This window comes from Betta splendens, chromosome 1 (assembly GCF_900634795.4).
Source record: "Betta splendens chromosome 1, fBetSpl5.4, whole genome shotgun sequence".
Lineage (NCBI taxonomy): Eukaryota > Metazoa > Chordata > Actinopteri > Anabantiformes > Osphronemidae > Betta > Betta splendens.
Window position 1 is genome coordinate 11,218,436 of NC_040881.3, and position 26,193 is coordinate 11,244,628.

The 26,193-nt window shown below is 38.8% G+C and overlaps 3 protein-coding genes across 3 annotated transcripts; all 3 read left to right on the forward strand.

Moving 5' to 3' along the window:
* The first annotated feature begins 90 nt into the window (after nt 1–90).
* Nucleotides 91–8,882, forward strand: mettl14 (methyltransferase 14, N6-adenosine-methyltransferase subun). Its single transcript, XM_029159836.2, has 11 exons — nt 91–434; nt 802–890; nt 2,426–2,513; nt 3,312–3,389; nt 4,946–5,033; nt 5,127–5,217; nt 5,365–5,506; nt 5,937–6,029; nt 7,832–7,948; nt 8,112–8,322; nt 8,406–8,882. The coding sequence occupies exons 1-11, from the start codon at nt 369–371 to the stop codon at nt 8,711–8,713; spliced, it is 1,371 nt and encodes a 456-aa protein (XP_029015669.1). The 5' UTR covers nt 91–368; the 3' UTR covers nt 8,714–8,882.
* A 3,080-nt stretch (nt 8,883–11,962) lies between these two features.
* Nucleotides 11,963–18,819, forward strand: LOC129604403 (mucin-2-like). Its single transcript, XM_055510600.1, has 13 exons — nt 11,963–12,053; nt 12,375–12,564; nt 13,823–13,884; nt 14,232–14,261; nt 14,436–15,845; nt 15,929–16,173; nt 16,597–16,661; nt 16,918–17,072; nt 17,173–17,223; nt 17,400–17,771; nt 17,919–18,094; nt 18,320–18,384; nt 18,621–18,819. The coding sequence occupies exons 3-13, from the start codon at nt 13,854–13,856 to the stop codon at nt 18,802–18,804; spliced, it is 2,784 nt and encodes a 927-aa protein (XP_055366575.1). The 5' UTR covers nt 11,963–12,053; nt 12,375–12,564; nt 13,823–13,853; the 3' UTR covers nt 18,805–18,819.
* Nucleotides 18,820–18,847: 28 nt separating this feature from the next.
* LOC114860681 (mucin-2-like) lies at nt 18,848–25,684 on the forward strand (the record flags this gene model as incomplete). The annotated part of the gene is made up of 15 exons (XM_029159449.3): nt 18,848–18,930; nt 19,110–19,289; nt 19,516–19,693; nt 19,927–19,991; nt 20,232–20,374; nt 20,479–20,541; nt 20,721–20,957; nt 22,787–22,962; nt 23,198–23,262; nt 23,413–23,555; nt 23,661–23,714; nt 23,872–24,146; nt 24,530–24,591; nt 24,682–24,824; nt 24,944–25,684. Coding segments are annotated over 15 exons (1,959 nt in total), but the record flags the coding sequence as incomplete, so codon positions are not given.
* Nucleotides 25,685–26,193: the final 509 nt, after the last annotated feature.

Here is a 26,193-nt window from a genome sequence, read left to right on the forward strand (position 1 = left end):
CATTCAGATTTCAAAGTTTATAATACCGGCGTATTCCGGTAAAATGAGTTGGAGCGCGTCAAAGCCTCTTGCGTGATCAGTGACCTGCACATCTGTGCCAAATATAAACAAGCTCTTATCTATGAATACATATATTTTTTTTATAATAACAGCCAGTGATCAGCCACAATATTACGGTGTTTATTTGAACCACTAACTCCATCTTAAGACCACCCGACCGTCCCGGTGTCCACAACGAGCGCACGCATTGTGAATTTTAGCGGCTACTGCACGGTAGCCGGTTGTTAGCTAACGTTTTAGATTTTAAGCAGACATAGTTACAGCCAAGGTTACTCAGCAATCAGTCAGAAAATATTATAGGAAAAGAAATGAACAGCAGACTGCAAGAAATACGTGAGCGACAAAAACTTAGACGGCAGCTGTTAGCTCAACAGGCAAGTAAACTACTGTTAATCAATGAGACTCCTGTTGTTGTTGGTGGTGGTAGCAAGTGGCTAATAACTAGCTTAATTTTGATAACAGTGTAAAAAATGCACGCACAAATCACTTCTTTTTACTCTGAGTAACGTAAGACATTAGCTCTTGGAAACATTATCCTCGTGTGACTCGAGGTGACTGAAACCAATTAAAAGTGATTGAATGAATTCAAATGTTAAAACTGCTTAAGCCTAAGACTTCACAGCCTAAAACGTGTCAATTAGGATGCACATGGAAAATGAATGTGCGACACAAGATGAATAACGTGAAGATAAATAATACGTCAGCATAATGACTGGACTTTGATAATATGTAACTGTACAGCTGGGAGCTGAAAGCGCAGACAGCATTGGAGTGGTCCTAAACAGCAGAGATGAACTTAAAGAGATCGAGGAAACGAGAGAAACGTGCAGGTAAGGGACCATTTATGTTATTCAAGATTTTACATTTCTTAGCTACAACCGTCCCGTTGCACTTGCACCGATCACAATGAAATGCTTCGAGAGGCTTGTCATGAGGCACATCAAGACCCTGCTACCTGCCACATTAGACCCACTGTATTGTCCTAATCGTCCAGTGGATGACGCCATCACCTCCACCCTGCACCTGGCACATACTCATTTAGACAACAGAGAAACATACGTCAGAATGCTGTTCATAGACTTCAGTTCAGCATTCAACACAATTATCCCACAGCAGCACATCATGAAGCTGAGCCTGCTGTGCCTGAACACCTCACCCTGTAATTGGATCCTAGACTTCCTGACAGGGAGACCACAGTCAGTCCGGATTGGCAACAACCTATTCGGCACTGCTACACTGAACTGTGGGATTGATCAACAAAACTGCAAGAGCATACAGAGATGAAGCGAAACATCTGACACAGTGGTGTAACAAGAATTGCCTGTCTGTCGATGCTGACAAAACCAAGGAAATTGTTGTCGACTTTAGGAGAGCACAAATGATCCACGCGCCATTGAACGTTAATGGTTCCTAGCTGCATCACTGCCTGGTTTGGGAGCTGCACTGTTTCAGACCACAAAGTCCTACAGCACATTGTAAGAACAGATGAAAAGATTACTGGAGCCCCCCTTCCCTCCATCAAGGTCATCTGTGCCACACGCTACATCCACAAAGCTTCCAGCATTGTCGATGATTACACACACCCCTCACTAACACTGTTTAAGCCTTTGCCTTCTGGGAGAAGATTGAGAAGCATCAGGACACATACATCCTGACTGTGCAACAGCTTCTTCCCTCAGGACATCAGACTCCTCAACAGCCAGAAACTGAACTGAACTGAACCATCACAAACACACACTATTTCTGGACTGGACTATTTCTTTGGCATCGTCTGTCACAGACATGTTGCAGTTCACATCTGTATAAACCAATGCACAACCAGATTATTCTTGCACACTCACCTTAATAAGACCGTATACACAACACTCAATATTACTTAATACTCGTCTTGCACTGTACACTATTTAGTCAGTGCTGTTAAGTGCACTTTATGTAGGTTCCTCTTTTGTTTAGCTTTTATTTAAAAATTCCCTAGCTCTACATATTTAGAACTTTTATTATTCAATATTTTAAAAAAATGTGTTGTCTTGTGTTTTATGTCTGTCATTGTTGTAGCACTATGATCATAGAGTAGGGGTTGGCAACCTTTAATACCCAGGTGACCCCTGTTGACAATGAGTGATGAAAACTAAAATTTTATTTTGTAATTTTATTTTAATATTTCAAGATCACAAACATATTCAAATTTAGAACTAAAATTACAAAAAATAACAAACACAAATAAAATAGCCACCGAATCCTGTCCTAGAGGAACCTTCCTTGTTCCGTTTCTACATGACTGTTTTAGGTTGAAACGCCTGAGCCTATGCTTTAGTAAGAACAAAATTCAAAACATGTAAATGTGCTTTGTTTGTTTGTTTGACAGAGCTTCATTTGACAGTTTAGTTGCACCATCCAAACGGAAGTCACAGACAGATGGAGAGGACACAGAGGAAGACATACAAGAGCAAAAGGTGAGTGTTATCACATCCCTGTGTTATCAATGTGAAGTGTGCCAAAGATGTTCTGTTGTATGTAATGATCATATTTAAACTATTTTACCACTGCTGATGCTGCACTAAAATTTTACTTTACTCTAAAAGGTGTATTTAGGCCTTTTGGAAAATGCAACCAACGTAAGTTCAAGACTCTCTAGAGTTTATAGATTGACTGGCCTTTGTTTGTGCTTATTGGTAAATTGTCTTTTTACATTACTTGTGTTTCTTCTCATAATATAATCTTTATACCCATCCGTCTTTTGCACATGATCAATATTTAATTACATAAAGCACATTAGAAAGGCAAGAAACCTCACAAATGAATTATTCTTAACCAGACACATGAATCTAATAAAAGATAAGAGAAGTCAATGTGGCTATGTCAGACAATCTAAAATATCAAACAAAGTATGATTTACACTGTTTTGCCACAAACAGTTTCAGTACAGATGTAATACGTTGAAAATCGTAAAACACTGCTGTAAGAGGTGTGTTTGCAGTGCTAATAGTAGTGTATGTTACATCATGTCAATAATGAGTTTATGTAAACGCCCAAGCATAACATTTACTGTAATTGTAAGAAAGTAGAACTATGCATTGTTCTTAATTTTTTGTTTCAAAGAATGCCTGTATTAATTTAATGCCTATTTAATTTGAGGATACAATTCTTTTTGCAGTCTTCTACAAACATTGTTTATGTGCAATTGTTAAACTCCCTTTTGGCAAAAATACTGTTTTGACTGTGCTTTTTGTGTGTTGTCTCATATGCGTTAGGATGAGGTGGAAGTGCAGCAGCCTGAAGAAAGCAACCCATATGAGGAAGTGTACAAGGACTCAAGTACTTTCCTTAAGGTTGGTTAGCATTGCTTGGTACTGGTGGTGCGTATTGATGATGCACTTACTGTGAGAGCTTTGACGTTTTTTGGTCTGTGTTATGTCATCTTAACATGTTGTCTGTGGTTGTTATATAATTACACATACTACAGTGAGACAGTACGCATGTTTGCCATTTACGTACAGAACTTCTTTGGGATTAGTGCCCTTCAAAATGTTTTCATGGTTTTGTTACCATAGTTGTTGTGACTCATGGCCTGTGGCTTTGTGATGAACACATCTAACTCACTTTTCCTCTTCTACTTCATAAATGGCACAATAAAGCCACCGTGTTCTAGTCCATAGCTTTACTTCATATAGATATGAACAGTGTTAACGGTAACACTCAGATATTGTTTAATAGCAAATACACATTAAGCTAAACAATAAACTCAGACACAGCATCACACATGGAGGGAAACAGCAGAGGGCGCCATGGACGCTCCCTCAGCCTCCTCCTAAATTTGTCCCTTCAAAGCGCAAGAAGTCAGTATGAAGGAAAAGAAGAATTGTATTCTAGTTTTTATTTACTATAAAATAGTATGTGTATATAATAATTCAAGTGGAAAACTATTCTAAGATGCCCTGGGCCTTTTGTGTGCTGTTTCAAAATGAGTAAATCACCACAATTATGTCTCCTACAGTTACATATCCATCCTGGGTGACTAAGACATGTCATTACTTTGGAATGTGTAGACTTGTTTTTGTGTTTTGATGCTTGCATTACTCTCAGTTCATGCATTGTATTGACTGTAAGCCGTAAGTGTTCAGCAGTTCGAGGCGACATTTGCAAAAATAGCCACCTGATGAATTTCACACGCAAATAGAGCTTATCTTCTTGGCGGACTACATTCAGAGCATTTTTTTAGAACATTTTTTTTTGCTCATAAAACAGCGCTTTATGATCTTCTTTTGTATTCAGACAAGGTGATTGATGCTGTGGATGGTTTTGTCCAACATATAAGTGCAGATTTGCCTTTGTTAAAATGAGTTGTATTGTAATATGTTCTTCTACCACGTTTAAGAGAGTTCTTCTTCAACCTGGAAATTATACTGCATACATTCTGTCAAGTAAAGTTAATAAAGTATTTACATAGTTTTATGATTACTCCTGTGATCACGGAGAGCATTGATTCCAGTTTTCTAACAAAAGATTAAAACCAGTTAATGCATAATGGACAGAAGCCAGATAGCCATTATCTGTCCATGCAAACAAGTCATGCGGTACAAAAGTCAACAGCTGATTAAAGGTTTTGATTCTCTTCAGTTTATTTATAAGGTGTCAAATCATAACAAATAACATTTCATTACTTTGTAGATATTACACAATTGCATATTCTGTTGGTGTGAGTGGAAAGTAGAGAGAGAAAACACAAGCAGCAGACAAAAGCCCTGGGCATGTTGCAGGACCAGTAAATCACATGTATTACTGCTGTTGTTGAACTCAAAAGCCCACAAAGATTTTTGATGAGTAATGAAAGGTGTTTTACACATTAAAAATGTATAATTAATTTACTTATTCATTCACTCCTCAGGGCACCCAGAGTTTAAACCCTCACAATGACTATTGCCAGCACTTCGTGGACACAGGGCACAGGCCACAAAACTTCATTAGAGATGTTGGTGAGTGCGGGCTGGTTTCATGGTGTGTGTGGTAAGTTTTGTGCATGTGCATGCCTTCTTTTGTGTCTAATCCACGTCTCCTCCAATGTGCAGGCTTAGCCGACAGATTTGAGGAATACCCCAAACTTCGAGAGCTGATCAGACTAAAGGATGAACTCATCTCCACCACCAACACCCCTCCCATGTATGTTCAATTATAATGAACATGATACAGTGACTGCTTACCTGACTACACTATGATGAATAACATTCCTGAAGAAAATACTGTTGTTGAAGTTTGCATGAACATCTTTAAAAGAGGTGGCTGTTTTTACAATGTCTGTGTGTTCAGGTACCTCCAGGCTGACCCAGAGCACTTTGATCTGCAGGATCTGAAGTGCAAGTTTGATGTCATTCTGCTTGAGCCACCATTGGAGGAGTACTACAGAGAGTCTGGCATTAGCCACACTGAGCGTTTCTGGACTTGGGATGATGTATGTATCAATATTTGACTGGTTTGCTTTAGCAGCATTATATTTTTATTTAAACTAAACTAATCTAAAATATTAGCTGTGAAAATGACAGTCCCAAAAGTGTCTAAAGGTGCTTTTGAGTGGTAAGTGTACTTGCTTCAAGTTCTTGAAGAGGTTTTATAACTTTACTCAACATATGGAACATGAGTTTTTCAGGACAAAGCTCAGCCAGACATTTGTATCCTCATGAGACGAGTCTGTTTTGAAACCACCATGACTTGGATGAGCAGAGAAAAGCAACAACAAGAGTTTCATTCAAAACGAAGTTGGTGACTAACAAGGTCACCCTTGTTAATTAGAATGTTACTGCACTGCTCTCACATGACAGGATAGCGTAACCGGGTGGGAAGGTCTTTGTTTCATGTTCACTGACTCTTCTTTTCTGTTGTAGATCATGAAACTGGAAATTGAAGAGATATCAGCTCTGCGCTCCTTTGTCTTCCTCTGGTGTGGCTCCGGTGAAGGCCTGGATTTGGGCAGAATGGTAGCACAATTCTTTTTACTGTTAAAACCCACATTATAGTAAAGGTTCTAGTAAACCCTTCTATATATCTACCTGTTCTCCTTACTTAAGGGTTACAGTGGTGCTAGAGGTCTCCAGGCTATCGAGGACCTGGGGCAAAGCTAGCAACTAATGATTTGGATTCACCTCAGTTTATTAATACAGCCCCAAACCACAACAAAGTCATCTTGGGGTCACTTCACATAAAGTTTAAGACTTTACATAATATAACAATACTGCAATGTAAAATGATCTAGGAAACAGCCTTAGTTCCTGAAACAAAAATGTCCTAAAGGAAGTGTGAACAAACTAGATTAGATCTATGGTAGCTGTTTCTAGTCTCCACTAGCTGCTGTTAGAAGTTGTGTACCACCTGTACATGGACAGGTTGCATGACCACAAAAAAACAGTAGAGTGAGAGCAGCAGTAGAAAGGGGAGAGATTTGTCTTAATTCATCTGAAATGTTCGTCGAAGCCTTGCAATGTTTACACTGGCTCAAATACTGATAATGTCACTTTCAAACAGCCATCAGTATAAACAGATTGGACATGTCATTATACCAGACGGACATTCACACATTGACCTAACTGCATGTCTTTGGACCGTGGGAATGGAGGGAGAGGAGTCGCCAGAGTAAACTGTGCACCTATGCAGCTGTACATAGAGGGTCCAGTTGGAAATGAAGCCTTTCTGGCTGTAAGATGAGTGACTCCTTCTAGTATGGGTGTCTCTAAAACTTGCATTTTTGTCTTTACTACCCCTTTTAGCAGCTGTTATTTGAAGGTGCAAGTTTTGGCCCCTGTCCAGGACGATGTCAGGAGAAACAGCATTGTTTTCGTAGTTAAATAGTTTGGTAGGGTGCTGTGACGTATTTGCTGTCTATGCTTATCGTTCTCTGTCTTTGTGTTCAAAATCAGATTGCAGCACAGCCTTTTCCTGGTGCATTTAGTGAGATTGTTTTTGACAGTGGGTTTTTCCAGCTGTCTAGTCAACCCAAGACTCAAAATGACAAGAATCTTTGAACCAGTTAACTATGATGCCATTTACCAGTTTTAACTCTTTTTTTTTCTGTCTGTTTAAGTTTAAAGAGTCAGTCTGGCTACTGGAGGAACTGCCTAATATTTTGACTAATATAGGGGCTTTAAGGAAATGAATCATTACATTTAAATTACACTAAAAGTGTTAATGTAGAAACCAAAAACCACTGTTCTGTCAGTTCTGGAATGCTGCAGTTCCCTAGGTCGACTCATATCTAACTTTGCCTTTCCTAGCACTGCTAAACTAGACAATATACGTAATCACTCAGCAGAGTACATTTTTACTTTTTATATAGTGATTAGTAAATGTCCTGTTCCCCCTCGTTGAGCTTTAGGTTAATTTTCTGTTATTAATTAACCATACACATTTTTTCGGATTGTGGGAAAACCTTGTGTAAATGCCATTTGTCAAAAAAACCACAGTAGATGTGTGATAGCGAAATGTAAAATGCTGTTTTACTAGTTTGGTTTCACAAATATCTTTGGCATCTGAAAAGCACTGAGTTACTCACTGTTTTGGTCTGATAATTCAGGAACTTGTGGGTTGTGAGTAAAATAAGAACTTACTTTACTTTATGCTGCTTTTTCCTGCTCTACTTTCTATTTGCTATAAAATGTACACAGTTAAAGGGTACAGGAAGCCCCACTAGGAATGTACTTTGTTAGTGCCATTCATGCTTATCACCTGACCTGAGGTGAATTTTTTTTGTCCTACAACTCATACTTTTGTGTTGCGTCTGTTTCAGTGTTTGAGAAAATGGGGTTTTAGACGATGTGAGGATATTTGTTGGATCAAGACCAACAAGAATAACCCTGGGAAAACCAAGGCACTGGACCCAAAAGCAGTGTTCCAGAGGACCAAGGTACAGAATACACACAAATGCTAAAATGTGATTTGGTACTATATAAATAAACTGACACTGGATTAAAATATATATTTTAATTTGAATAAGGCACTTGAGTTACACTCGGTTTAATATTTTTAGTTGTAAACTGTACACCTGTAAATGTTATATGCCCCTCCAGGAGCACTGCCTGATGGGAATCAAGGGAACGGTGCGTAGGAGTACTGATGGTGACTTTATTCACGCCAACGTAGACATCGACTTGATCATCACAGAGGAACCCGAGATGGGAAATGTAGAGAAACCCGTCGAAATCTTCCACATCATCGAGCATTTCTGTTTGGGTCGCAGGAGGCTGCACCTGTTTGGTCGAGACTCAACCATCAGGCCAGGTGAGCTCCACCATTTCAGTTTCATTATTAAATCCCATTTGAGGTATGTGTCGGTTTTTTTCATGTTTTCTTCTTTTCCCTAGGCTGGTTGACAGTGGGCCCTACTTTGACTAACAGTAATTTTAACCCAGAGACATACGCCTCACATTTTGCCTTGCCCAACTCTCACCTGTCGGGCTGCACTGAAGAAATAGAAAGGCTACGCCCCAAATCTCCCCCTGCTAAGCTGAAGTCAGACCGCGGCGGCGGAGCCCCCAGGGGCGGCCGCGGCGGGCCGAACGCCGGGAGGGGAGGGGACAGAGGCCGCGAAAGGAACCGGCCAAACTTCCGAGGAGACAGAGGAGGGTTTAGGGGAAGGGGGGGTCTGCATAGGGGCTTTCCACCTCGCTAGAGGAAGAGGTCATGCAGTCTGACTGATTCCAACTACATCATCGAACACGTCCGCAATGCGGTTGTTGCGGAACTTTGTGTGACTGGGATCTTTCTTACTTTACCTCATTTGTTTTTTCAAAATGTACTTCACATTGACTTGGTGAATAAACTTTGTTTTCTCTATCTGAGGTACTGTATTGACTGTATTGATTGATATTTATCTTGTATAGTGGCCTTTCCATTTAAGGCTTGTGTTTTTAGGATTCTATTTAGGATCATTGTTGGGCTGGCACTAAAACAAGATTATTTCATCTTGTCAAGTCAGTCTTTGCCATCGGAACAATTTGCGTTCAACTTTCTGTGTGCATTCAGGAACAATGCGGATGCAGGTACCAAAATGTGAAAACCTTTGTTGTTTACAGGAAGTGCCAAGAAGGTAATATGAAAACAGCAGAGCAATAACTCCAATATCATTTCACAGCCAACAAAGACTTGGTATGATTAGTCTTGGAAAGAAGTGCAGATTTCTGAAATGTTTTCTATTCTTTATAAATTAGATGATTTATCTGATCTACAGATCAACTTTATAGTTACACTGACGAAGCTTAAGCCAAGTCCCACGAAAACTTAAGTAAATTGTAGTTTTTTCTGTTTTTATGGATTAAAATAGAGTGATGCAGGAGGCAGAATTAGAGCTTCTCTACCACTGATTTGGCCCTTTCACTGTTTGTAATTAGTAAAAAAGGTTCAGGCACGTTTGGCATTGGAAACACACGTCATACTAGACAAGGGAAAGGTAAACCACAATTCAATCTCTTCCTCCTGTCTATTAGAGTCTGGGTTTTACCAGAATAGTGTGACATGTGTGGCACCTGTGTACCTCTATCCACTCCACAGTGACAGTGACTGGGCTTAAGCCTTGTTCTAGACTCTGGGTGTAAGCCAAGATACAGAAAAGGCCCATAGCTTTCTGTTGTGTTAATACAAAAGTTCGTCCTGCCGGAGGATAGGGAACTGTGCACGTAGCAGTGCGGCTCAGAAGCCCTGCATCCAGGAAACCTGCCCAACGTCAAACTCGTCCCTGCAGAATGTTGGCAAACCTGTCAGTGTTCAAGTGGCTTAAGTTACTTTGCTTTAAAAAATGTACAGGTATAACTGGAGGGCTAAACAACTGGGTAAATTTGTATTATTATATTACTTCTTCAGAAGCTCATCTGACATATTGCATTTCTTATTTAAATAACTACAATATTAGAGGTGTTTTTCTTTCTAAATATACTTTACCTTTTGTAACCTTTATCATTCCTGAACTAAGAGACTAATCCAACTTGTTGCTTTTACGTCAGACATAAACCCATGTACGTGCAGTTACCAGATGAGTGCGTAGGTATCGGTTTTGGGATTGAAGCCTCTTTACGACTAACATTACAACAGATCAACCTTAACCTTATCACTGTTGGCTGAATAAATCACATTTACTGTAAAGGTCTTTCAAATAATACCAAATAAACCATTGGCAAAACACATCTTTCAGCTTGTCAACTATAATGTGAGTAACCCTATACACACATTGCGACTATTGTGTATTGGCCAAACCCCCCAGGTTCCCCCTTCCACCCCCCACAGCCCCCTCACCCCGCCCTCCTCTATCTCTGGTTTAGCAATGTTGTCAGGCTTGTTCACTGTCAATGTGATTTAGGTACAACCCCCCAGGAAACTGGAGTCAGTCCAACCCCCTTTCTCCTCACTTCATGACGCATGCGAGTCAGTATCATGTGTGCCAGTACCACCTGACTTATGATGTCCATGCACAAGATATGCAGAAAATTAGGCAACTATGTGAGAGCAAGTATAATGTATAACAACACTCAACAAACTTACTCTAGACTTTTTTGACTTCCCCTCACTTTGGTGGAAAACATTATCTACACTTGAAGGTATAGTGCACATACATTTTATACTACAGTACAGTAATGACCCTTTCTTTCAAAGGTCCACACATTTAAAGCTGCCGGTTGGTCCTGCCTGTGAACCCAGCTAAACTGATGCTCTTCCACACAGGTCTTTGTCTAAAACACCTTCTCCCCATCATCTGGCCAACAGGGTGACTTAGAAAGCAAAATGTAAAAGACACGACATTGACTTCTACACAGACAAAGGCAAAGTTGCAGTCTGTCATGGTGCATGAGCAGGTTTCTGACACTCCTTGGTTCAAGATTTGAAAGTTGAGTGGATCTTGAGAAAGAAAAAAGAAAAGAGTAACCAGTAATGCAGCTTCAGTTTGGGAGTTGCCTACGTTAATCCAGGCCTTGTTTGGCGAGACAATAGACCAGTGTCACAGACAAGGTTTAATGTAAACAAGCAGCAGACCTTTATGTGTGTTATTTCAAATAGGACATTTAATTTGTCTAGTTTAAATTTACTGGAATCTAAAGTAACCTAATAACCTCCCTTTACATTAATATACCTGAGTTCATCAGTCTCTAAAAGCCTTGGCTGGAGGTGAAACCACTGTTTGCCAGTGGGACGTCGGCGGACCTTTAACCTGCATCCTTGAAGCATCCTCTAACAAGATTTTATCCAAAAGGCCCAAATTACAATGAATGAGGAATCTGAATTCACCTTGCTTTAGTACAGTTTGACATTTTAGATACTGCCCAAACAAATAATTTTCTTTTTTAAATCTTTGGGCTGCACTATGTTAAGTAAAGCTCCTTAAAGTTTTGAATTGGTGTATCACTTAACATACTGTCTTTCCATTAAATCAAATAGACTATTGATTAAAGTCAGCTGGCAGAGATCTATGGAAGGATTAGGTGTTGAAGACTCAACAGAGCAGCTTCCTGCCTGAAAGTAGATCCCCAACTGAACTGGACTCCACAAGGGCCCACTGTGTCTGATGTCTTTACCTGGTTTAATTGCCTGAGACCAAACAACAAGGATAAACAAAACAAAAAATGGAAAAAAGGTTTTCTTTATTTTTAACTTTAAAAGATTTAACTTTAAAAAGATTTAAAAAGCAAAACTCGGCTTAAACAACATTCAAAACTAAATCCATTGCTGCATTTACAACTAGTAAGAGATATAAGAATCTAAGAAGAGGCAGGGGCTGGACCACATAGACAAGCAGATGATTGAAAACACGTTAGATTTAACTCTACAATGTGTCATAAATGACAGTGTCAATTAAAATATGTATCTACAAAACCTACAATAAATACAGCTCCTGTAATTAAGCTCTACCTGATCCTTCTGGAGATTCACTTGGTCTCTTCCACTTCCTGTGTCTATATCAGGCCTTTCAGAAGGTTCACCATGTTTGGACCAGGAAGAGGATTCAGGGCCTCAGAGCTCAACAGGTAAAATCGAAGGCTGTGAATGACAAAGCTTTAAATGAATCAATCAAACTACACCAACGTCAAACTAACAGTCAGAATGTTTGTGTTTTGTGAAATAGATAAGTTTTTAACACATTCTGGATATAATTAAAATAAAAAATAAAAGAAGACATGATTTAGCGTTCACTCGCTTTGGTTCATTTCTCATTTCTTCACAGTCTTGTATGCTTTCATTTCACTTCTCAAGCATCAGTATCGCTCTTCATCTTAACTCCCTGCCCAAGCCTCCCCTGCTGCTTTTTTAATTATGCTTTGAAACAGCCCTGCCCTCTTCTTTTACAGGAAAACTGATTGCAGAACAAGTCCAGCAACTTGAGCCTGACATTTTAAAAAGCAAGAATTTCTTGTCCCTGGCAAAACCCTTGCCCACTTTCAAGAGAAGAGCAAGGTGGCTGGAGTCTGAGCCTGTATTTACTGAACAGCAGCTGCGAAAAACATACTGCAGCACGTCTGGAGTTGGGGTTCCACTGTGGTAAGAAAAGACTTCACTGTACTCTGTACATGTAAGATATCAACATTAAGGCACAATCATTTATATTTTTGTTTTTAATTATGTATGACTTTAATTTATGTTGGAATTATCTATTTGGGCTCAGTGGAGCAATAAAAAAAATGTTCTCCTAAATTCTCTTTTTTCTCATACAAAACCTGCCTCTAACTGTAATATTTTATATTACTATTATGATTTCTGCTGAGTACACTTTTATTCTGCTTTGGGCCAGTCTGTATTTTCTTAAACCACAAAATGGTTAATCAAACAAACAAGCATGTTTTGCAGTAAGATGCTGTGAAGGATTATACTGTAAAGTTGGGGCTACACTCCTGTAGCTGGATATTATAAAGATTTTAAATTCTATAGAAACTCAAAGTAATGCAATTCATATGTATATAGATGGAATAATTTATTATTTTATTTTATATTTTTTTTTGATAAATCCTAAATATTTTAGGGTTTAACTGGAGAAAGGTATTGTAGATTTATTCAGTATGTAACAGATAATCAAACATGCTTTAAAAAAATAAACACCATCATTAGCAGACAATTTAAAAATGTTAACGCCTTTCGTCTACTAACATTCCAAGGCAATGGCAGGATCATGACTATAATTATAATGTGACAGTTATCTTGACTGGTACCTTTGCCATCATATTTGTTCTGCCTATTAACGCTTGGCATCAGAAATCAGCTGCCATCAAACAGCAGATAATGGTAATACACAATCTGTCATTATAGGCTTTGCTCTACAAATTCTCCATAAATGAAAGAAACAGCTGCTCCAAACATAAACTGCTGAATTGATTCCACAGAGCAACTGTAACCTGTAAAATCGCTTGGATTTTCCATTTTCTAATGTTAATGACCAACCTATTCAAATGTTTATTTTAAAATTTTACCTTTGGACAATTTTTTTGAGATTCCTGACATTATATCTTTTGGGCACACCTACTTCTGGAATGTTGAATAAAGGCCAGAGTTGTGACGCTGCTATTGGCAGAAACAGAAAAGTAACTCAAACTTGTTTGTCCTGAATGTTGACATGCCCAATTCAGTAAGTTGTATCTTACACCACCTACAATATATTCACCTTTAAGCATTAGCATAAAGGTTACTATTACGGTTGAGTTAGACATGACTAACTGAACTGATTCTATTAAATTGAATGCTGTTTATTATATTCTGTAGCCTGATCATCAACAAATACATGTCAGTCATTGTGTGGCTCATGTAGTTCTGTTTCACAGGAACCAAAAACTGGAACGATGGAGCTCTACATATTCCTTCTACTAACAGGTATTTAAATCGTTTACGTTGTGAGGATATTTCAGCCAGTCAGTATGCTCATATCATAGTGTGTAACTATGAAAAGTATTTTCATACTTAAGACAATTTGACCAGGTGCTCCAGCATCCATGGACTGTTTGAGAGCTGATAAGCAGATGTTTCATGGTTAGAGTTTAGTTGTGGTAGTTGGTGTCGGGTGAGAAAATAAATATGCTAATAAGAGAGAAAGAATGTAAGTCACATGAGAGAAATAAAGAGTAATGTTAATTAGGTGAAACATTCTGACAAAACTTTAAAAATATTAGCCTGTACTGATTTGAAAGTCACTTATGATCTTGTGCCATTTTTCTCTGCAGGACTGGTTGGAACAGCATATACTGGCAATGGTAACATCCAGACTCCAATCATTCACAATCCAGAAACACTGTTTAAATTGATGTGCATTTTTACTAGACTATTGTAATACGAGATACAAAGTCCATTCACAGCAGCATCCATTTCAATAAATTGACTTTTGATCATGTAATACCATCGACCAATAACATTTTTCTCCTTTAAAGACGCAACCACAAACGGCATTGAATCCTCAACTGTGAGACAAAACTACAATGACACCTCACCAACCCAACAAGCAATCAGCACTGAACCCTCACCCACGACACCAAACAACAACAACATTGTCTCGTCAAACACACCACCAATCGACACTGGAACCTCACGTGTGACGTCAAACAACAACATTGTCTCGTCGAACACACCACCAATCGACACTGGAACCTCAAGTGTGACGTCAAACAACAACATTGTCTCGACGAACACACCACCAATCGACACTGGAACCTCACGTGTGACGTCAAACAACAACATTGTCTCGTCGAACACACCACCAATCGACACTGGAACCTCAAGTGTGACGTCAAACAACAACATTGTCTCGTCGAACACACCACCAATCGACACTGGAACCTCACGTGTGACGTCAAACAACAACATTGTCTCGTCGAACACACCACCAATCGACACTGGAACCTCACGTGTGACGTCAAACAACAACATTGTCTCGTCGAACACACCACCAATCGACACTGGAACCTCACGTGTGACGTCAAACAACAACATTGTCTCGTCGAACACACCACCAATCGACACTGGAACCTCACGTGTGACGTCAAACAACAACATTGTCTCGTCGAACACACCACCAATCGACACTGGAACCTCACGTGTGACGTCAAACAACAACATTGTCTCGTCGAACACACCACCAATCGACACTGGAACCTCACGTGTGACGTCAAACAACAACATTGTCTCGTCGAACACACCACCAATCGACACTGGAACCTCACGTGTGACGTCAAACAACAACATTGTCTCGTCGAACACACCACCAATCGACACTGGAACCTCACGTGTGACGTCAAACAACAACATTGTCTCGTCGAACACACCACCAATCGACACTGGAACCTCACGTGTGACGTCAAACAACAACATTGTCTCGTCGAACACACCACCAATCGACACTGGAACCTCACGTGTGACGTCAAACAACAACATTGTCTCGTCGAACACACCACCAATCGACACTGGAACCTCACGTGTGACGTCAAACAACAACATTGTCTCGTCGAACACACCACCAATCGACACTGGAACCTCACGTGTGACGTCAAACAACAACATTGTCTCGTCGAACACACCACCAATCGACACTGGAACCTCACGTGTGACGTCAAACAACAACATTGTCTCGTCGAACACACCAACAATCGACACTGGAACCTCACGTGTGACGTCAAACAACAACATTGTCTCGTCGAACACACCACCAATCGACACTGGAACCTCACGTGTGACGTCAAACAACAACATTGTCTCGTCGAACACACCACCAATCGACACTGGAACCTCACGTGTGACGTCAAACAACAATGGAACGTCAACACAGCCACCCATATCATCAACAGGTAATGAGAACTCTCCTAAAGTGCAAAGGTCAAGGTTAAGTAGCCTTTTGTTTATGAAGTTCTTTTTACTGTTTTATAAATAGGTACAACAACTGGAACATCAGCTACAGTTAATATAACTGCTGCAACCCCAATAACCACCGTTGCCACCACAACAACCACCGCTGCCACCACAACAACCACCGCTGCCACCACAACAACCACAACAGCTGCACCGCCGAAACCCGAAGTTCGGCTGAGTTTCAAAATAACAGAAACTTATACAAAAGAGCTTGATGACAAATCGTCACCTAAATTTCTGAGTCTAAAACAGGACACAGCCAAAGCGGTAAGCTTGATACACATTTGTGTATCATTACTTAAAAGTAACTTAAAGACAACTCACATCTGAGTGTATAAAGTGTAGAGTTGTATATTATCTACAGCTAGACATTTATTTATCGGCCTCTTGGACAGGCGATTTCACAAAGCAGATTTTGGTGGCTCCTTATTAAATGCTCCAACCCCATCTAGTGTTAAGGTTTCTAATTTGAATGCACATGTTTGGAACAAAGAACAAGGCAATGCGTAAACATTTAGAACTATACCTTCAACCAATGACAATAATCATTTAAATTTTTTCTTTTAAAATGAGGGATTAATAATAACTAATACAAAGCATCGTAAGGGACAGCACAGCCATAATACAGTATGTAAATAGGTGTCTTTCCTCATGTATTTGAATTCAAAATGCTTTAAATTGTTTTTACAGCTTGATGGGGTCTATAAAGTTAGATTTGGACCTTCCTTCAATCACACAGAAGTCAACGGCTTCAGGTATGAAATACTGTTTGCTGTAAACATTTAAAGTTATTACTTGGTAGTGCTTAGTACTTGCTTCTTGTTTGTGTTCGTCATTTTATAAAATTATTGTCTGCTGTATTATAAACAGTAGAAAAGTACACATTTTACATAAGCAGGTATTTCATACTTTAATTATATAATCCTATCACAGTTCATTTTGGTGTAGACAAACAAATAATCCAACAGGCAAATGAACTGACTGAACTAACTAAAACAAACTTTGTTACAGTCCAGGGTCCATTAACGTTGACGCTTCTCTGATATTCAACAACGTGTCCAATCTATCGAATGACACTTCTGCAGCTGCAGCTACGGCTTTAGTAGAGGCTGTTTCCAGCTCAAATTTTTCTTTGTCTATAAACTCATCATCAATTACTGCAGCTGGTAAGCTTATTATTAATGATCAATAAAAAGAAACCTGCGAAACAAAGTGTAATAAATTAGATTTGGAAAGAGATTTAACATCACTTCTTGTTACTTTCAGTTTTTACACCTACTTTACCTCCAGTCACGACAACAACAACAACAACAACAGGTATCATCAACATAAACAGTCCATGAAACATTAACTCTGCTCAGTTTGATGGTTTAAATACTGAATTAGGTGTAATTAACTTCACATTTTGTGTTTTGATGTCACAATGACCAGATTTCTATTATCACGTGATTTACATATGTTAGAGGAAATCTAAATAAATTTGCACCTTGCAGCAACGACCAACTCCACCGCCCAGCCGCCGCCACCTACCAACTCCACCACACAGCCGCCTCCACCCACCAACTCCACCACACAGCCGCCTCCACCCATCAACTCCACCACACAGCCATCGCCACCCACCAACTCAACCACCCAGCCGTCGCCACCCACCAACTCAACCACCCAGCCGCCTCCACCCACCAACTCCACCACACAGCCGCCTCCACCCACCAACTCCACCACACAGCCGCTTCCACCCACCAACTCCACCACACAGCCGCTTCCACCCACCAACTCCACCACACAGCCGCTTCCACCCACCAACTCCACCACACAGCCGCTTCCACCCACCAACTCAACCACACAGCCGCTATCCACCATACCAAGTAATAAATCTCTTTACCTTTTTTTTTTTTTTTACTTCAATAATATTGAGTTGTCGAATTATTGTATTTGTTTTTTAACCAAAAGAAGTTTTTATGCAGTTCTGACATATTTTAGTAATTATTCTATTATTTTCTTGTTGTTAACAGCACCAACAACTGTCACCACGGTTACTACACCCACTACCACCCCAGCAACTACAACAGCTCCGACCGTGGGGACAGTGTTTCGTTTGCTTTTTAGTCTACAGCAACAATTTTCATCAGCGCTTTCGACCCCAGGTTCACCACAGTTCACCGAACTAAAGGGTAACATAGAGACACAGGTACACTTTCTATGCTTTTATTTTTACCTAAATATAACACAATCAAATTTTTGATATTGTTTACAACTTCACCTAATACATTAAAACCACTTATGCTATCTTGAATGGTCTTTTATCTTTGGCTATAAGAATCTTTAAATCCGAATCAAGGTGCAACTAAGACACTAAGAATGTGTGTATAGTACATAATAGTACATGCTTTATTAATTTCTAATTCATTTGCAGCTTACTCCAGTCTATGCACTAAAGTATGGAAGACTCTTCGTTCGATTCATTGTCTTTGGCTTCAGGTATGAAATATTGTTATGACTATTTGAATGTAATGTGTGTTTGAATGTTATACTTTTGTGTATTTTTTATGAGGAAATAGATGAAAAAGTCTTATTGTTATGAGCAGATATAATAAGTTCTCTCACCCTTAATACAGTATATACTTTAATCCTTTTGTGGAGACAAGCAATAATTAACACACTATTAAAAAAGACACACCAGCAAAACTATGATCTAAACAAGATTTCTTTTACAGTCCAGGATCTGTTGTGGTAAACTCTACTGTGGAACTCAACGATACCACGACAAATGCCACTGATGTAGCTACAACTTTACAGGCTGCTGTTACCAGCGGGAATCTTACCCTCAATATCAGCGCATCATCTATAAATGCAACTTGTAAGATTTTTAATGATTTACAAAAGGTTGAAAAAGTATAAAGTGTAAAGTCAAACTCACAAAGTTTGAAAAGACAACAAAAATGTTACTATTTTATTTTCAGTTGTCCCACTCCACCAGCTACAACTACAACTACAACCCAGTGGTGATTACATCTGCATTCCCAGGTATGATCACAAAACAACCAGTCCGGGAAACAAACGTCATGCTCTTCAGAAGAATTGGCATATAACTGTTATTACAAATCAGTGAAAATTTATTTCACAGCCAATTCTATTATAATGTGACTTAAACATGTGATTGGAAATGTGATTTAATTAACTTAATTTATAACTTGCACAAACAGGCAACTCAACCGTACAGCCGCCAACAACAGCGGCCAACGTCACCTCGCCGCCGCCAACAACGGCCAACGTCAGCACGCCGGCGCCAACAACAGCGGCCAACGTCAGCACGCCGGCGCCAACAACAGCGGCCAACGTCAGCACGCCGGCGCCGACGACAGCGGCCAACGTCACCTCACCAAGTAAAAAAATTTTTGTATCTCTAATTAGCCTTTCCTTTCCTAATATTTTCACTTTGTACTGTTAAATTACTGTATTATATAGATTTTACAACCAAAAACCAAACTAACTCAAAGAAACAACAAATGGCTCCAGCTCTTTTTTTGCATTGAGGCTTTACTGCTTTGTTTATGAACTTTCAACATATTAATTTTTAATAACTGTTTTATTATATTCTTGTTACAACAGCACCAACAACTGTCACCACGGTTTTACTACACCCACTACCCCCCCAGCAACTACAACAGCTCCGACCGTGGGGACAGTGTTTCGTTTGTTTTTTAGTCTACAGCAACAATTTTCATCAGCGCTTTCAACCCAAGGTTCACCAGAGTTCACCCAACTAAAGAGTAACATAGAGTCACAGGTACACTTTCTATGCTTTTATTTACCTAAATATAACACAATCAAATTTTTGATATTGTTTACAACTTCACCTAAAACATTAAAACCACTTATGCTATCTTGAATGGTCTTTTATCTTTGGCTATAAGAATCTCACACCTGTTTTAAATCCGAATCAAGGTGCAACTAAGATACTAAAAATGTGTGTGTAGTACATAATAGTACATGCTTTATTAATTTCTAATTCATTTGCAGCTTACTCCAGTCTATGCACTAAAGTATGGAAGACTCTTCGTTCGATTCATTGTCTTTGGCTTCAGGTATGAAATATTGTTATGACTATTTGAATGTAATGTGTGTTTGAATGTTATACTTTTGTGTTTATTTTCTATTGAGGAAATAGATGAAAACAGTCTTATTGTTATGAGCAGATATAATAAGTTCTCTCACCCTTAATACAGTATATACTTTAATCTCTTTTGTGGAGACAAGCAATAATTAACACACTATTAAAAAAGACACCAGGCAAAACTATGATCTAAACAAGATTTCTTTTACAGTCCAGGATCTGTTGTGGTAAACTCTACTGTGGAACTCAACGATACCACGACAAATGCCACTGATGTAGCTACAACTTTACAGGCTGCTGTTACCAGCGGGAATCTTACCCTCAATATCAGCGCATCATCTATAAATGCAACTTGTAAGATTTTTAATGATTTACAAAAGGTTGAAAAAGTATAAAGTGTAAAGTCAAACTCACAAAGTTTGAAAAGACAACAAAAAATGTTACTATTTTATTTTCAGTTGTCCCAGCTCCACCAGCTACAACTACAACTACACCAGTGGTGATTACATCTGCATTCCCAGGTATGATCACAAAACAACCAGTCCGGGAAACAAACGTCATGCTCTTCAAAAGAATTGGCATATAACTGTTATTACAAATCAGTGAAAATTTATTTCACAGCCAATTCTATTATAATGTGACTTAAACATGTGATTGGAAATGTGATTTAATTAACTTAATTTATAACTTGCACAAACAGGCAACTCAACCGTACAGCCGCCAACAACAGCGGCCAACGTCACCTCGCCGCCGCCAACAACGGCCAACGTCACCTCGCTGCCGCCAACAACGGCCAACGTCACCTCGCTGCCGCCAACAGCGGCCAACGTCACCTCGCTGCCGCCAACAGCGGCCAACGTCAGCACGGCGGCGCCGACGACAGCGGCCAACGTCAGCACGCCGGCGCCGACGACAGCGGCCAACGTCACCTCACCAAGTAATAGAATTTTTGTATCTCTAATTAGCCTTTCCTTTCCTAATAATTTCACTTTGTACTGTTAAATTACTGTATTATATAGATTTTACAACCAAAAACCAAACTAACTCAAAGAAACAACAAATGGCTCCAGCTCTTTTTTTGCATTGAGGCTTTACTGCTTTGTTTATGAACTTTCAACATATTAATTTTTAATAACTATTTTATTATGTTCTTGTTACAACAGCACCAACAACTGTCACCACGTTACTACTACCCCCACTACCCCCACTACCCCCTACCACACCCCCCCCCAGCAACTACAACAGCTCCGACCGTGGGGACAGTGTTTCGTTTGTTTTTTAGTCTACAGCAACAATTTTCATCAGCGCTTTCAACCCAAGGTTCACCAGAGTTCACCCAACTAAAGAGTAACATAGAGTCACAGGTACACTTTCTATGCTTTTATTTCTACCTAAATATAACACAATCAAATTTTTGATATTGTTTACAACTTCACCTAAAACATTAAAACCACTTATGCTATCTTGAATGGTCTTTTATCTTTGGCTATAAGAATCTCACACCTGTTTTAAATCCGAATCAAGGTGCAACTAAGATACTAAGAATGTGTGTGTAGTACATAATAGTACATGCTTTATTAATTTCTAATTCTTTTGCAGCTTACTCCAGTCTATGCACGAAAGTATGGAAGACTCTTCGTTCGATTCTTTGTCTTTGCCTTCAGGTATGAAATATTGTTATGACTATTTGAATGTAATGTGTGTTTGAATGTTATACTTTTGTGTGTATTTTTTATTGAGGAAATGGACGAAAACAGTGTTTTTGTTATGAGCAGATATAAATAGTTCTCTCACCCTTAATACAGTATATACTTTAATCTCTTTTGTGGAGACAAGCAATAATTAACACACTATTAAAAAAGACACCAGACAAAACTATGATCTAAACAAGATTTCTTTTACAGTCCAGGATCTGTTGTGGTAAACTCTACTGTGGAACTCAACGATACCACGACAAATGCCACTGATGTAGCTACAACTTTACAGGCTGCTGTTACCAGCGGGAATCTTACCCTCAATATCAGCGCATCATCTATAAATGCAACTTGTAAGATTTTTAATGATTTACAAAAGGTTGAAAAAGTATAAAGTGTAAAGTCAAACTCACAAAGTTTGAAAAGACAACAAAAAATGTTACTATTTTATTTTCAGTTGTCCCAGCTCCACCAGCTACAACTACAACTACACCAGTGGTGATTACATCTGCATTCCCAGGTATGATCACAACACAACCAGTCCGGGAAACAAACGTCATGCTTTTCAAAAGAATTGGCATATAACTGTTATTACAAATCAGTGAAAATTTATTTCACAGTCAATTCTATTATAATGTGACTTAAACATGTGATTGGAAATGTGATTTAATTAACTTAATTTATAACTTGCACAAACAGGCAACTCAACCGTACAGCCGACAACAGCGGCCAACGTCACCTCGCTGCCGCCAACAACGGCCAACGTCACCTCGCTGCCGCCAACAACGGCCAACGTCAGCACGGCGGCGCCGACGACAGCGGCCAACGTCACCTCACCAAGTAAAAAAATTTTTGTATCTCTAATTTGCCTTTCCTTTCCTAATATTTTCAATTTGTAATGTTAAATTACTGTATTATATAGATTTTACAACCAAATACCAAACTAACTCAAAGAAACAACAAATGGCTCCAGGCCTTTTTTTTTTTTGCATTGAGGCTTTACTGTTTTGGTTATGCACTTTCAACATATTAATTTTTTAATAATTATTTTATTATATTCTTGTTACAACAGCACCAACAAATGTCACCACGGTTACTACCCCCACTACCCCCCCAGCAACTACAACAGCTCCGACCGTGGGGAGAGTGTTTCTTTTGTTTTTTAGTCTACAGCAACAATTTTCATCAGCGCTTTCGACCCAAGGTTCACCAGAGTTCACCCAACTAAAGAGTAACATAGAGTCACAGGTACACTTTCTATGCTTTTATTTCTACCTAAATATAACACAATCAAATTTTTGATATTGTTTACAACTTCACCTAAAACATTAAAACCACTTATGCTATCTTGAATGGTCTTTTATCTTTGGCTATAAGAATCTCACACCTGTTTTAAATCTGAATCAAGGTCCAACTAAGACACTAAGAATGTGTATGTAGTACATAATAGTACATGCTTTATTAATTTCTAAATCATTTGCAGCTTACTCCAGTCTATGCACGAAAGTATGGAAGACTCTTCGTTCGATTCTTTGTCTTTGCCTTCAGGTATGAAATATTGTTATGACTATTTGAATGTAATGTGTGTTTGAATGTTATACTTTTGTGTATATTTTTTATTGAGGAAATGGAGGAAATTAATTATTATTAAGAAAGACACCAGACAAAACTATGATCTAAACAAGATTTATTTTACAGTTCAGGATCTGTTGTGGTAAACTCTACTGTGGAACTCAACGATACCACGACAAATGCCACTGATGTGGCTGCAACTTTACAGGCTGCTGTTACCAGCGGGAATCTTACCCTCAATATCAGCGCGTCATCTATAAATGCAACTCGTAAGATTTTTTTATGAATTACAGAAGGTTTAAAATAAGAATGTGAAGTCAAACTTGAAAGATTTGAAAAAAACAACAAAAAATATTACTTTATATTATTTTCAGTTGTCTTAACTACAACTACAACTGCACCAGTGGTGACTACAACTGCATTGCCAGGTATGATCACAACACAAATAGTCCGGGAAACAAGCTCTATTCACTTTTAAATTACTGGCACATGAAAGACATTACGAATCAATCTTTATAACATAATAAATTTCTATTAACATGAGACAGTGATTCAATGAACTCAATTAGAAACTTTCATCAACAGGCACCTCCACTACACTGGCGAGTGCCACGACGCCCACCGCCACCACAACCACCACCGCACCGGCGAGTGCCACGACATCCACCACCACTGCTGCTTCAACTGTAGCTTCCACAACAACACCTGCTCCCACCACCACCACCCCCAATACAAATGCTCCTTCACCCAGTGAAGGATTCCTTTTCTTTAAATTTAGCCTCAACCAAATCTTCACCTCAGACCTGGCTGATAATACCTCAGCTGGTTATCAGGCCCTGGCTGGAAAAGTGGTCACAGAGGTAAGTTGTCTGCACAAGATAATTGTTTTAAACATTTTCCTACCTTTTTTAGCAGTATCAATTTATACTAGGGAAATTACTATCATTATTATTTTTTATTTCTGCCCAGTCTGTTTTCGTTAGACAGCCTTTAAGTGTCACATCCTAATTTTTGTCAAAATGATAAATTCAAACTAAAAATCTTTCACTATAAAAACTGCGCACAGAGCAGTTTACAGAATTCAATGAATTAACGTCCATACATTTTTCCCTAAATAATCCTGTTACAACCTCATTCTCGTTCTAATTATAATGGTTCAGGTTACTGTTCTAAAGGAATTCTTTATGCTCAATGCTCTTTATTGTTGTGGTTTTGCTGAAATGACAAAAATGTTCTCTTTCAGTTAAACAGAGTGGGACAACTGCTGTACCCATCTTTCCGTCGCTCCCGGGTTAATTACTTCCTGTAAGACAAAATTTCTGTGACATACTTTTGCCACATATTTTCTTGTTACTTTTTTTTTTTAATCATGTGGTTTTTCCTCTATCAATGCAGGAGTGGATCAGTAGTAGGCAACACAACTCTTGTCTTTGACAATCAGTCCTCAACTCCTGCTGCAAGCAACGCGTCTAATGCTTTTGCTCAACAACTTTTGAACAGCACCGTCTTGAACTTCATCCCAGGCAGCTTCTCTGCAAGTAAGTTACAGTATTGTAAAGCCTAATCCTAATCTGTCAGTTTGACATCCAGTTGTCTAATATGTTTAAGTAAATTTTGGGGTTCAATTGGAAGATAACTTTTTTTTTTCTTGTTTTAGATTCATCAAGCAGCCTTTGGTCCACTTTTGGTTCATTGTTGGCCCTCTGTCTAACACTATTCACTATGGGACAGCTGCTGACGGACTTCTAATCAGTGGCCAAGGAAACTGACTGACTAAATACACTGGTGAAAGCTACTGACCAAGTGTGGGAGGACATGCCCAGTAACCAAAATCAAGTTTGCACTATGAAATTTACCAGTTCAATACATTGTGGTAAATAGATGTGCCAAGAGTCCCACACTAAGACATTTACTCAGGGTTTTAAGATCTAAATTTCTCTTAGACACTTGCCTTTTAATAAGTACATATAATGGTAATGAAGAATATGTTATCTAAATGCCTAATATTTTGTTTTTCATTGGCATTAATATTTAAAAATATAAGGACATGATTATAAAAACATGATAAGTATTTATATATTTACACAGTTTGGCAGCATCCACTTTACATCCACAAACACAGTTGCTGTTTGGTAAAATGCATATAAAAAAACAATTACAGTTTGCTGCAATTAATCACGTTTCACAGAATCATCTGAGATCTAAACACGAGGCAGTTGATCTGCCTTTTATTGAGATGCTGACTGCTATTATCATACTGTCAAATAAGAGTACGATGATACAACAAATTGTTGATTTTAATATATTTGATGAAAGTCCTAAATGTATTGTATGTTGTTTGAAAAGGGAAATGAAACAAATGTCAATCAGAAAATTATTAAAATGTTTACCCATAAAATAGCTTTGTTGGGTTTTTACTACCTACATTTCCAAGGCTTTATTTGACTTTTTTTTTAATAAAGATTAATAGAGTAATAGGGTGGGGTATTCTGAATTACCTACAGCAATGTTCAGTCTGATGAAACACAATCTTTTCACTAAACATCACTGTGTTGCATTTTAGTGGGGCTCAATGCGACGATTGTAATTGACCTGTACTGATCATTTTGGGAGTATTTTGAAAATCAGCAACAAATATATGGAACCACAGTTCTTAGCCTTAATGCCCTTTTTAAGCGTGCAGTGTAGGTAGCCGTATGAGATGCAAAGGCTAAAGATATTGACAATTGGTGTCATGACACAGGGTCCTAGTGTGGAGACGTCAGGGACGTGCAGGTAGGGGAGGTAGAGCGTTTTTTTAATTTTCTCCGGTTTAACGTTGTTATCGATGTGCAATGTCATTTCTTTTTTTTTTTGCGTGTGCAAAACTGGAGGTGAGGCTGGACAGTTCTTTGTCTCATCCTACTG